General features: G+C 48.3%; 1 protein-coding gene across 1 annotated transcript in view; it reads left to right on the top strand.

The window, feature by feature from the left end:
- Positions 1–13,594, top strand: part of LAMB1 (laminin subunit beta 1) — a 44,327-nt gene that overhangs the window by 15,454 nt on the left and 15,279 nt on the right. Inside the window, exons 13-23 of the mRNA XM_074870000.1 lie at positions 25–160; positions 2,216–2,374; positions 3,196–3,323; positions 3,770–3,893; positions 4,438–4,642; positions 4,795–4,938; positions 5,035–5,266; positions 5,759–5,922; positions 6,417–6,641; positions 7,502–7,719; positions 7,821–7,917. Coding sequence (XP_074726101.1) covers positions 25–160; positions 2,216–2,374; positions 3,196–3,323; positions 3,770–3,893; positions 4,438–4,642; positions 4,795–4,938; positions 5,035–5,266; positions 5,759–5,922; positions 6,417–6,641; positions 7,502–7,719; positions 7,821–7,917 — 1,832 coding nt within the window. The remainder of the gene's footprint in view (positions 1–24; positions 161–2,215; positions 2,375–3,195; positions 3,324–3,769; positions 3,894–4,437; positions 4,643–4,794; positions 4,939–5,034; positions 5,267–5,758; positions 5,923–6,416; positions 6,642–7,501; positions 7,720–7,820; positions 7,918–13,594) is intronic.

The following is a 13,594-nucleotide window of genomic DNA, read 5'->3' as shown; positions in this document are numbered from 1 at the left end:
AAATTCACTGCTCTTCCATTTCAGCTGCTCAAGTCAATCTGGCCAATGCGAATGCCGGCCCCACATGTTTGGACGCCAGTGCAATCAGGTGGAGCCTGGCTATTACTTCATTTCCCTCGATCATTACATCTATGAGGCGGAAGAAGCCAGCTTGGGTCCCGTGAGTAGCAGTTTTAGTGAGCTGGTGTGTCTGGACAGCTGTGGGAAAGTTGTTTCACCATTTGGGTGTTGGAAGCATCTGGTTTATACCCTGAGTGTTTTGCAATTAAAATGTGGAAAACACAAAACTGAATTGAATCAGAAAACTGTCAACCTGTACTGCTTCAATCTTTGTATCGATATATAATGTAGTAATTTAGTGGGGGAAACTGCCATTTTTCTTTTAAAATCTGTTTCTTTGATCATGGCTGTACAGTTTGATCATGGCTGTCAGCATCCCTCTCAGTACCCCACTGCATCCACTTCTCCTTCCCCTCTTATCTCAAGAGCGGTGGGACACTGACACTGACTCTTCTCTTTGGTGCCACTGAAACCAGGAGGGAGCAAAGCACGCGTTTAAGCACATTGCTGCAGCTTTTAGAGTTTCTGTACATCAGTAGCATTTCTTTTATTAATGACTAAACCCATAGTTGATTGTGCAAAAACCTGTTTTTATAAGCGAGGTTGCCTCTAGCTTGTTTTGCCTGCTGGCATGGTACATCAGGATCTCTGGCTCTTTCTGATCACCACCGCACAGCCTTGCTTTTAATTCATTAACAGTAGCTAGGCGATTACATCAATTATTTTTGCCTTCAGCAAGGAGTCAGGGAGATGAGATAATGGTTTCTCTAAAGCAGCAGTCTGCTTGCAATTGGGCTACTTGGTCGTAATTCATTTATTTCAGGCAAAATGTAGCCACTTCGCAGTTTCAGCCAAGGCAGAGGATTTTTTGCTCTTAGGTTACTGCAGAGAGGGAAGAGAGAGCAGAGCAGAGGTTGGACCATAGCAGAGGACATGTGAGCTGGCACAGGGTTTTTTGTGCATTTGTGTCTGCCCAAGCGGAGAGGTGGTACCTGAGGTCTTGCTGAGGCTCGGGGATGGAGGAGCCTGGCGTGAAAACCCACCTTGCCAAGCAGAGCAAGGGGATGTGCCTCTGGTTTGCCTTTTGAAACCTTCAGAACAAACCATTTTAAAAAACGCCAATATTGAAAAGCTTTCTCTTAAATCTGGTGGCAGAATAAAACTCTGAATTCCTAGGTAGGGGTCCAGCACAAGACAGAATGAAGTGGCACAGAGTTGCAGGGATTTTCAGATGGTGCCAAGCCCCTCTGCTCCCCGCAGCTGCATGCCCTCGCTCACATCCCACCTGCCATCCTTTCTGGGGAGCTCCGACCCTTTGCGCAAGGCCAGGCTCTCTTCAAAACGTGTCAGAATACATGAGAGGACATCCTGAAGTGATATGTACATATATAGACATTTCCTTACATTTTATACCTTTCTACTGAAGCGACTTCCTTAGGAATGTACAGGATGTTGTTCTGTTGAGAGAACTATTTGTGGATGCAGATATATTTGAAACAGGAAGTTTGAGCACCACACATTTCCATTTTCTGTTGCCTTTTTCCTCCTCTTTGCTTTATATAAAGAGTAGAAGGTAAAAACCTGGCACCTCAGAGTGAAAGAAGTGACCATTTGGCTATTAAATATCTATCAGATAAGGATCTCTGTCATTTAGTAACACCCTACTCATGACAACTGTGATATGCTTTTTAAATGTTATCCTGAGCAGTGGTTTGGTTTGGAGTAGGCTGGTGTAGCCAGGAAGTAATTAGCACTCAGCTTGGGCAGTTAATGGAGCGGTTATGTGCCACTGCTATAAATCCAACTGCTACGAATATGATGTGAATGTCCTTACAGTGAATGAGGTGTCGTAGCTGGGGGATTAGTTACTTACAGCAAGTTTTTAAATTCAAATCTCCACCATAACAGAGAAATGGATGAAGAGTTGTGCAGTGTTGTTTATTTTCTCTTTCTTGCTTTTTGTATATCGTTAAGTGGAAGGGCAACGGTGTGCACGCATATGGGTTTAGAAGAGAATTCATGTTCTCTGGGTTGCAAACAATGAATGCTGCGATCCAGAAGTGATCCATCAGCAGAACTCATCACTTCATGCACTCCCATGGGGCTTGGAAATTTAATGTATCAGTATTAAAATCTCTGTTCCCTGTTTTTGTAGGGAGTAAACATAGTAGAGCGCCAGTACACGCCGGACCGCACACCATCGTGGACAGGCATAGGATTTGTAAGGGTCCCTGAAGGGGCGTACCTGGAATTCTACATTGACAACATCCCATACTCCATGGAGTATGATATTCTGGTTCGCTACGAGCCACAGGTAGGTCTGTGAGTATGGGCATTGCTGCCTCCTGGCAGGTGCTGGCTCTCCCAGTGCATGACTGACAGGAGCTTGGCACTCCCAGGAGTCATCAGGACTTGAAGACAAGGAGGGACGCTCAGTTAAATTCTGAGATGTGTGAAAATCTGAGATGTTGACTGTTACTAGTATTATTTGCTTTACAGTTTGTTTCATTATTGCGTTGTTTCAGCACCTGTTTAATGAGCAAATTAAAAAGTGCCAAGTCCCGTCAGGACAGATTAGAATATAAATTTGGCATCAGCCAGACAGCCTTCTAATGGGTGTGCTGTTACACACATTACGAGAGAAATTACCCATCTTGGATGTTGAATGCCTGCAGCCAAGTGTTTGCAAGCAGTCAGTTTCGACAGTGAATAATTTGCAGGGTGAAGGGAAAGAGAAGAATCCCTCCAGCTCCTTACCTAGAGCTTGGCAGCAATTGACTGCAGTGAAATACTAAGGTGCAGTAGCCAGAGGTTTGGGGAGAGGAGGTCTCCAAATCCCGCACTGGTGCTGTGCCGCAGGTAGGGCACCTACACCATGTCATGGCTTTTTGGGAGGGAAGGAGGGAGGGAGGCAGGCTGTCCTGCTGGAGGATGCCCAGGGGCACTTGCCTTGTCTTGTCTCAGCCCAAACCTATGGCTGACAGATGCCCCATTGATGCTGGAGCTACAGCCCCATCCTCCCTGAAGCACAGCGATCGCCCTGTCTGTGTGCATGCTTTTTCTGGCCTGAGCTCTGGATGCTCCCGGGAGCTTACAGCCGTTGCTTGATGCTGATCAGCCTTTTTTTTCCCTCAGTTGCCAGATCAGTGGGAAAAAGCTGTGATCAGCGTCTCGCGTCCAGGCAAGATTCCCACGGGTAGCCGGTGTGGCAATACAGTTCCCGATGATGATAATCAGGTCGTCTCACTGTCACCCGGCTCCAGGTCAGTATGACTGGATGGGCCAAAAGGAGAAAAAGCATTTAAAAAATTGAAACAGAGTAACGTCACGTTTTCAGTTTGCCATGGTCTCTATGAAAATGGATGAAATTTAATTTTCAGTGGGTTATAAAAACATATTTAATGTTGTGTCTGTAGACTCAGCTTTTAAGTTTATTCTCATTTTCCGATTTGTTTCGTTCACTGAGTAAAGGTGGGGGGGGAAGTGTTTGCACAGCGGGTGAGTGAACATCGGTATGACTCTTCACCTTACTGATAAGCTTTTCCGGTTCTGGCTTGCACAAGCCTCCAAACTGCCTCTTTCACATCGTAGCTTTTGTTCTGCCCGGTCTTGGCTGCTTTCCGTTATCTTGATTGCTTTACAGGGCTACCTAAAACGCTTTATGGTGCTGGATGTTTGAAGTAAGAATTGTTTCCTGTTCCTAATCCAGATACGTTGTTCTGCCGCGGCCCGTCTGCTTTGAGAAGGGGTTGAATTACACTATCCGCCTGGAGCTGCCCCAATACTCCTCAGTGGATACGGAGACAGAGAGCCCGTACACACTCATTGACTCTGTGAGCAGAAATTATTTCAGGGATGCGCTGGGGTAAAAGTGTACTTAAAAGCCTGAAAGTTTTCCTCTCCTCTGGCATGCGTCTATGTAAATCCAAAGTAATATTTTACAACATCGTTGCTTACAGCTGTAGCCAGAGTTTAACTGAACAGTGTAAAGCAGTATAGGTTTCTTCAGTCTCAAAGTATGTGAGTTGTTTTTCTGCTAAGAGGCTTTTGCTGTATTTTACAGGACTGCAACTAGTTTCACAGACCTGTAGTTTCTTTAGGGAGGCTAATGTGTGCCGTGTATGACATGAATGTCAGCATCAACCTTTTTCTTTTGAATGGATAGAATTTGGTAGATTTGGTAAGACTTTTGTAGATACCAGAGCTATTTCACCAAAAACTAGAGAAATACTGTCATTTCCCTTCCAAATTCTGTCTGGTTGTTTGCTTTTTGGCCAAAAAAGGATAATAGGAAGTAGGATAATACTGAATTTTCACAATTTTGGTGGAGGCTATTTATAAAGAGTGACACTTTGTCATTGTAAAATTGTTTTGTAGCTTGTTCTCATGCCATACTGCAAATCACTGGACATATTCACAGTGGGAGGCTCGGGTGAAGACGTGGTCACAAACAGCGCTTGGGAAACTTTCCAAAGGTACCGGTGTCTGGAAAACAGCAGGAGTGTTGTGAAAACGCCCATGACGGACGTCTGCAAGAACATTATATTCAGCATTTCTGCACTATTACATGAGACCGCATTATGTACGTAACTACCTACTTGTAGGGCAAACTGCGCCTGGATGGTGCTTGCAGGCAGAGCAGTTTGCATGGGGAAGGCGTGTGCATGGGATAAGGCAGGTGGTTTGTGTCCTGTGCCACAGTACTCACTCCCCCCAATGCTTTTCTTTGCTCAGCATGCCAGTGTGACCCCCAGGGCTCTCTGAGTTCGGTGTGCGACCCCAGCGGAGGACAGTGCCAGTGCCGTCCCAACGTTGTTGGAAGACAGTGCGACAGATGTGCCCCTGGCACCTTTAGTTTTGGGCCGAGCGGATGCCGACGTATGTTAAGTCCTTGGCTCTGGACTGTGCTGTGGTCGGGGCCCTGCATTTAGGGCTTGCTGTGGAAACACAGCCCCTCTCCCCCTCTCCTTGCAGCGTGCGAGTGCCATGCCAGAGGCTCTTACAACGCCTTCTGCGACGCGGAGACGGGCCAGTGCCACTGCTTTCCCGGGGTGTATGGGCGGCAGTGCGACCGCTGCCTGCCCGGCTTCTGGGGCTTCCCCAGCTGCCAGCCCTGCCACTGCAACGGCCATGCCGACGACTGCAGCCCCTACACCGGGGAGTGCCTGAGCTGCCGGGACCACACGACAGGGCAGAACTGCGAGAGGTACCGTGCGTGCCCCCTCCCCAGCCCTCTCTTACCCCGCAGCAGGATGGGTGCAGCAGCTGTGCCCCTCCAGCAATGGTGCTCAGGTGGATGTGAAGCCACAGGGAAAGCCCCTGGACCCTGGGAGCCAGAGGAGGATGGGAGTGGGGACCCCCTATTCCCTGCCTGCAGCCTTGCGCCTTCCCAGCAGTGCCTGCCCAGGCAGCCGAGAGCACGTTGCAGGACCCCAAGGCTTCAGAGAGGCTTTCTCCTTTGCAGGCCTCTCGAGAGGCGTCTGCCTTGGGTCTCCTGCTCTTACACTGGCATAAACCAGACAAATTTGCCTCTGTGGGCACAGCTGCTCAGAGTGTGAGTGGCATGGGAGAGCCATAAGGATGTTTCTGCCCTTTGGTTCTTCACAGTGGTTGAAAACCTGAGTGTAGTTATGGCAGGGCTGGGCTGCAGTTGGTTTGCCTGCAGTCCCCTGCATGCCATGTACCCCTCTGTGTGCAGGTGCCTGGCTGGCTACTATGGAGACCCCATCCTGGGATCAGGTGACCACTGCCGCCCCTGCCCTTGCCCTGATGGCCCCGAGAGTGGACGCCAGTTTGCCAGCGGCTGTTACCAGGATCCGGTCACACTGCAAGTCGTGTGTGTCTGTAGCGTAGGATACATAGGTACTTGGTGGGTGCGTGGAGGGGGGCTGGCTGGCTTGAACCTCCCCGTGAGTATGTTCCTATGGGTTGTTGGATGTGACCACAGCACCAGCATCAATGTGTTGCTACTGGAAGTTGGCAGCACTTGGAAGGTGCCAGGGCAGAGTGGCTTGTGCAGGCGATGCCATCACCACTGTGAACCTCATCCTTGGCAGCGTGGCGAGGGGCGATGGGTGGTTGGCAGAGTTGGACAGGACAGCGTGGAACCAATGGGACGAGCGTGCTGACAGCTGGGTTGCAGCATCATGCCTTGGTGCCCCAGGCAGTACCATCCATGCCACACCAAGCTGCTGCAGTCTCACCAAGCGCTACCTCTGTTGCTTTGAGCATGGTCTAATTAACACCCCCCCAGACCATTAATGACCGTTATTGTCTTGCCTCAGTCTTGCCGTTTACAGGGCTGCGCACTAGCGAGCCGTGATGGTAATTCCCACCGTGCCTGTTTGTTCAAACAGGCAGTCGATGTGATGAATGTGCGTCTGGCTTCTTTGGGAGCCCCGACGAGGTTGGTGGCGCCTGCCAGCCATGCCAGTGCAACAACAACATCGACAGCACTGACCCAGAGGCCTGTGACAAGAAGACGGGAACATGCATGAAGTGCCTGTATCACACAGAGGGCGAAAACTGCCACCTCTGCAAACAGGGCTACTACGGGAGTGCCGTGCAGCAGGACTGCAGAAGTGAGTGCGAGACATGGCCGCAGCCCCTCCGCCAGCCATGTCATGGGGCATCAGTGGCTGCCCGAACTCTTTTTAATTTACTTGGGAGCCTTTGGGGTGGAGGAGAAACCTTACTACCTCCAGCTGGAGTTGTGTGCAGCTGCCCTGCAGCTCAGCGGGCCTCCTGGCAGGGAGGGGAGTCCTTTACATTTGACAGCATCTACATGTGCTGAAAGGATGAGGCTTTTGTGGGAGGGGTGTTTCTTGCCTTCTTGTTAGCTATCTTTGTTTACCTCTTCTCCAGAGATGGGGGTGGCGGGGTGAGGTTTTGGCTTTTGTTTACACCAGAGTCCCTGAAGATGTGTCTGGACAGTGGGAGCAAGGGCCATGGTGGGGAGCCGAACTGGGCAGTGGGGAGGCAGACCCTCCTCTCCCTTGGCACCAGACGCAGCCTAGCAGGTCAGATGGGTCACAAGGTGGGCAAGTGGAGCCCTGCTCTGCTTGGCACACCATCGGCCACTCCAAGCAGATCCGCCACCGTAGCAGGCTGACGAGAGCCAGACAGGCTTGGGCTTTGGTTGTGTACAGAGGGAGGAAAAGAGAAGAGGGGGAAGGCTGGGCTGCTTGAACGAGGGGCTCCTGTCACCTCCTGTGTGCTGGGGAAGAAGCTGTAGAGGTGGCCAGCCTGGGACATGAGGGCTCTTGCATGGTGCTGGGCATTGTTCAGCATTGGGTCAGTCAGGCCTGGCTGTGGGCATTGGGATGCGCCAGCATCTGCCCGCACCTCAGGGGACTCAGAGAATAAACCAGATGTGAACTCCAGGCAGTCTGGTAACAAGAGGCCAGGCTAACATTGAGGCACCACACTCTTTCCCTCACAGAGTGCGTCTGCAACTACCTGGGCACCATCCGTGAGGACTGCGAGGACTCGGAGAACTGCCGGTGCGAGGCAGCCACAGGGCAGTGCCGGTGCCTCCCCAACGTGGTGGGGCAGACCTGCGACCGCTGTGCCCCCCACACATGGAGGCTCGCCAGTGGCGCTGGCTGCGAGCAGTGTGGCTGCGACCCTGCGCGCTCCCTTGGGCCTGCCTGCAATGAGGTGAGGGGAGTGAGGGCATGCTCTGACGGCTTGGCCTTTGCTCCGGTGCGGGGCTGAGCTGCTGAGGTGGTCACATCTCCTGTTGGGGCTTTTTCTGGCAGTTCACGGGGCAGTGCCAGTGCATGCCGGGCTTTGGAGGTCGGACCTGCCAGGAGTGCCAGGAGCTCTTCTGGGGTGACCCAGGCGTGGAGTGCCAAGGTGAGTTATTTTGCAGGTGAGCCTGCTCCTTTTGGAAATGGCCAGTGGCCAGGCGTGCCGTCACCCCTCGGTGTACTGAGACTCCCCTGCCAGGAGCAGCCCCTCAGGTGACCCCCATCAGTGCCCACATGAACCTTGGAAATGGGGGAGGAAAGCATGGTGGGGTCTGTTCCCAGGGTTTGGGTGCCTCTGAGGACAGCAGGCATGGCAGGAGCCAGGCCTGGTGCTTGCCTGGTTTATTTTATTTCTTGTCAGACCCTTACGCAGAGACAAGCCTCTCTGTTTAGAAACTAACTCTTCTTTAACCATTAGGTTGCAATGCTGTCAGGTAAGTTGGTGTGGTAAGAAAACATATTGCAAATGTTTGGGTTTGAATATTGGTCTGGAAAACAGTTTCCTTTGCCTTTTGATTGCATATAGTGGAAGACCACTGTCTCCTCTTGTGTCTTGTTAGGGAGACTGGGCCTGAAAAAAGAAGGTTTTTGATTTAGTAGAAGACTTTCCTTATATTTCAGATGAAAATAAAGAAGTGAGTAGAGACCATGCAGCATGTTAGCCATAACTACATGCCACAAAACAGAGCGCCGTGAAGTCGCTTGTTTAGAAAACTGGATGCTCTCTGTCCTTTCATTATAAACAAGTCTGTTCATTAGCTGGAAAAGAAACTTCAAACACTGTCCAGACCAGAACAAACTTGTATTTCTGATCTGTTCAAATAAGAGCATTTGCCAGGAGGGTTTGCAGTAGATTAAGGTATTTTTTCCTGCAGGGAGGAATGTGCTTGCTGTGGTCTCTAATAAATCCCATACAATAGAGATACCTTAGAGCCCATTATCTAACCAGATAGGCAGGTCACAGCTACTTGCTTAATGCAGCAGATGAAAGGACTAGGGAATTGTCCCAGTTCCTGAGTACATATTGGGTTTCTTCGGGGGGCGAGGCAGCCTTTTGGGGAGGCTGTGTGTGTTCTGGCATGGTGAGGGGTGCTGACCCTGCCGGCTCCGGGGCAGGGATTGTCTCTCAGTATCAGCTGTCTCCATCAGAGTTTATTGATGGAGTCCATCTGCATACCTTATCAGCAGGATTTTGCAGCGTACCAGCATTTCTGGTGTCTCATGGAGTTTCTGCTATCTTTTGAGTGTGTGAAAACTGCTTTTTAATGTTTTTGAAGTAAAAAGAGGATATATTCATAAGACCCTGTTTTTACCATGCAAGCTCTATGCTTTCATTCCAACCTGCCACCCCTTCTGCCCTCAAGTGACATGGGAGACTCACTCGGATGGCAATGCAGATTTTCCTTTAGGATTTCATCCAGCTGGAGATCTCTGCGGCAGGTGGGGAGAGCCAGTGCCCAGGGCTGAGCCACGGCAGCCTGCAGCGCGATGCCCCAGACGGGCTCCAAGCATGCGCTTGCTTGTGGAGCACATCCAGCCCCATGGCACTGCTGAGTGTCCCTGGCATGGTGGGGTCAGTGCCTCCCGCCCTGTCTCCCGTCCTTCCTCAGCAGGGAGAGAAGTGACTTCTCAGGACTTCTCATTTAGTCCTGGTGAGCAGAGGGGTGATGTTCAGGCTGGCAGTCATGCAGCTCTCAGTGGTAAGCAGTTTGCAGGCGAACTGGAAAACTGTGCCGTTTAAGGAGTTGCAGAGCAATGCCCCTGGAAAATAGCTTAAATGTGGCCTGTGGCCAAGGTGAAGCTGGAGCTGAGACAGGGATTCATCACAAAGACGTCAGCTCCAGCTGCAGGGGGATGCACAGACTCCTGGTGATGGCGTTTGCCACGTGCCCTCAGTGACACGCTCACGCTGGCCCAAGCAGCCAATACGGCTACATTTTGTTCTCTGTTCAGAAAGAAAATACAAACTGATCTGGATAGGGAACGGTGAGAGCTCTGAACCTTGTGAGTATGGACAGACAGTCTTAGCTGCAGGCACTGAGCTGATGCGGACGTGTGGTGTCAGTCCCGATGACTCCAGGGTGGGATCCTCCACTGGCCAGGGCAAGTGGCTTTTGCTCAAGGTTGGAAATCACAGGGTGCATCACTCAAAGGACAGTAATGTGTGATCTCTTCACAAAAGGTCTTCAGGCTGTTGCCACCAATAGACACAAGCTCCTGCTGAGAAATGGAGACTGTACTGCCCATGTTGCTGTGACACCCTTTACAAATTTTTTTATTACTAAAGAAAAAAATAGTGAGGTCATGTGAATACAAGTGCCTGCAAATAACCTCTGGACACAGCTATGTGGAGATGTAAAAAATGGCCCATTTAGGACAGGCTGGGGGCCACAGTCCCCCACAGGTTCCCAGGCACCTGTAGCAGCACCAAGCTGTGGATGTCGCCCTGAGGTCCCAGCACGCTCCTCTGGAAACCAGACTCCAGGGCACGCTTCCCTGCTGTCCCCATTGATGGCAATGACCATTGCCAGCTGCTGCCTGTGACTTGTTTTCTAGAAATCTTGGTAAGATTGGAGATGGTGAAGCAGAAGGTGGAGGAGATCAGTTTTTGCACCTGGTCTGGGTGCTCTGATTTGTAGTCTGTGCTCCCTGCAGTGAAGAGAAACCGTCATCCGATTTGTCCTCCCTGCATGTCCCCAGAGGTCACACTGGGACCAGACTGCTGGGGCAAGCTAAGGGAGGTGTCTACGCTTGGGCAGCATCTTGACCCCTCAGTACTGGGTGTGCTCCCACACCCACAGATGTCCATTGGGGATTACACGCTGCAGAGAGCCTGTAGGACTGGGTCTTTGGAGGCTGTTTACTGCATGCTTTAAAAAAGCACAAAAGTTACTTATTTAACATAATGCCTGAAACAAGCACAGGAGAGGTGTAGAGGGTAGGGAAAAGCCCAGCGCATCTCTCTCAGCCTTGTGTAAGTCCCTATGAGGACTTACACAGTGAGCAGGAGCTGTGCTGTGAGCATCGTCTGCTAGCGGGGCAGTGCCAGCCCCTTTGCAGGACTCTTCTAGCTGTTGCTTTAGCTGCGAGCTATATGCAGCTCTGCGCAAGCCTGCACGTGAATGTGTGCGTGTGCATAAAAATCCTTGCTAAGGTAGTAAATAATAGGATTACAAATTTCATCAAACTTGAGTCTCCCAGGCATTCTGCTGGAGCTTTTCCAAAGCCTGGCAACCAAAGTGCAGGACTCAGCATGCTGAGCTCTGCACTGACTTCAGCCCACAAAGCACATTCTGGCAGGAGACTCCAGGCCCCCAGGAAGCCTCTGAGATACAGTGTGGCTGCAGATGCAGCTCAAACAGTGCTCTGGCATAGTAGATATTTAAAATTTATGTGTTTCATATAATATAAAGGAGATGACAATTTTACTATCATTACTGCTTTAATAAATTGAACAAACAGAACAGAGTGCAGTTAGTAAAAGGTACTGTATGAGATTATGTTGTATTGCTATATCCCCTTTACAAGGAGTATACCTGTGTCAATATTCTTCTGTGTTGGACTTGAGTATCAAGCCCTATTGTGAAAAACAGAATTTTATTGAACGAAAATGAAAAAAAGTCATGTTTTTATCAAATACTCATTGCAGACATTGGCAGAAAGTTGTTTTTCTGTTTTTAGTCTTTGTTATGTACCTGGTGCCAAAACATCTGTTCACTGAAAATTACCCTATTGCCATTTAAGAATAGCCTTCATAGTCTTAATTTAACACCAGCATCTTAAAGGCTGCTTTTATAGGTGTTTATGGTGTGGAGAGCACCGTAGCAGATGTTTCTTCTCCTTTTGTGATAAGTGTCTAAAGGAAGTTGGACAAATTCTACACTAAAGAAAATGCAATTTTCACTTAAGAGTTTCATAATTTCAGTTGACCTATGTCTTAAAATACTGATTGTTTCCAGAAAATTGCCCTTTTGGCAAGGTCTTCTAGCATGTTAAAATGCAGCACAACTCCAGTAATTCTAGGCTGGGATCTTATCTTAACGCTCAACATTGGAGTTAGCAATATGCTTACAGGGTAATTTGAATCAATAGCTGATTATTCAGAAGAAATTTGCTAGCTCTGCAAAACTTTCAACCTTACAAATTGCTGAATGGTTTTCTCATCATAGTGCCTCACTACCACTGGGAAATGATGCCAGGAAATCATGTTTGAACAAACCTTTTGTTTTTTTGCTGCAGAGGAGTTAAACATTTGATGCGCTCTGTCCCTGATCTCAAGCAGTAAAGAAAATATTTCTGCAAAAATTATTTCTGTTCTGTGTAGGATGATGTATGACACTTGCTTGTTCCTAGCATCCTGCAATAATGCGTTAAACAGACTGATCTTCATACATCCCTTTCAGTATCCATTATATCATCTTGGCTGTAGTATCAACTGCTCTGGCACATCTTAGTTTAAGTGATATGCAAATATGCCACATTAAATTACAGCAGTTTAAATGGAAGTGAGTTCTAGATGTTTAAAATCAGAAGGAAAGGTAGCAGAGCTGTCAGAGTAAGTGAAAGATAAAGATGTTCATAGATCCTTGTGAGCCTAAAGCATACCCCTCGAGCTAGTAATTTACCTCTTTGGGATTTCTCCCCTTAGGTTTCTACAAGACTACATTCAATAAACATGTATGAGTGCTACTTTTATCTTTAAGATCAGGAAAAAGAATTACTGAAAGAGAAATGCATTGATTGAGGTGGTATAAAAATTACCCATGGATACTGTGTGTGTGCATGCACATATGTGCACATCCATTTGTGAACAGATGCAGCTACAATCTTTTATAAGTTCTTAATCAGCAGATCCTGACTGAAGAATTTGGCTAGAAATTTTTCCTGTCAATAATGTGATTTCACTAAGTCAGCATATGCCACAGAAGAATGTCTGATTGAATTAAACACTCAATTAAAGAAAACAATATATCCAGTTCCAAAATGACATTTCAAAACAGAAACCTATTGTTTAATTTAGTGAATGCTTCTTTGAAAACCTCAAATCTTTGGCCAATGACTTAAAAAGACTTATTTTCCTCCACTATATTTTCCATGGGAGATACTGCAGTGTCCTGCTCTGCTTATCCAGGGACAGATTTGATCCCTGTATAACACTGATCTTCAAAGCAAGCCTCATCTGTGTTAACTTGCAGCCCTTCACCTTGGCCTTGGTCCACCTCTCTGTGTGAAGGGAGAGTAATCAGCCATTTGTCTTGAAGGCCATTTCAAACCCAAACTGGTTAAGGCATCTAAATCTCTTGCAGTAAATTCAACATCTGTGTGGTTTTGCAGTGCAAAATGAACCAGTTTTCCCAGGTTCTAGTCACATAAGCATAGGCAAGGCATTTAAAAGGAGCTTACAGGACTTTGTCTTTCCCTATTCCACAAATACTATGTTAAGTGGAATATAAAGCCATAGCTAGCTACGGAGTAATATTTGAAACACTTCTGTATCCCTAGATGTGCCTGTGTGTTTCTTGTTTTCTTGGAAGAAATTAGATTAACCAGGCATATGCTAAAATTAGATGTGGTATAGCTACTCAGGTGTTCTATCAGACTTATGAGTGTGCTGGTTAGAGCAGAAATCTCCAGAGCCAAGCAATACTTTGAAGACTGTGTTTGAGTTAGCGTGTTTGAGGACATCAGAAATTAAAACTGCTGTAACAGAGAGCATCATTAGCACTGGGCTGCATAGGAGTTGACTCACATATAGGAATAGTTGGACATTAACAAAGGACGTG

This window comes from Strix uralensis, chromosome 5 (assembly GCF_047716275.1).
Source record: "Strix uralensis isolate ZFMK-TIS-50842 chromosome 5, bStrUra1, whole genome shotgun sequence".
Lineage (NCBI taxonomy): Eukaryota > Metazoa > Chordata > Aves > Strigiformes > Strigidae > Strix > Strix uralensis.
The sequence above is the reverse complement of the archived record's forward strand: the minus strand, read 5'-3'. Positions and strand labels throughout refer to the sequence as shown.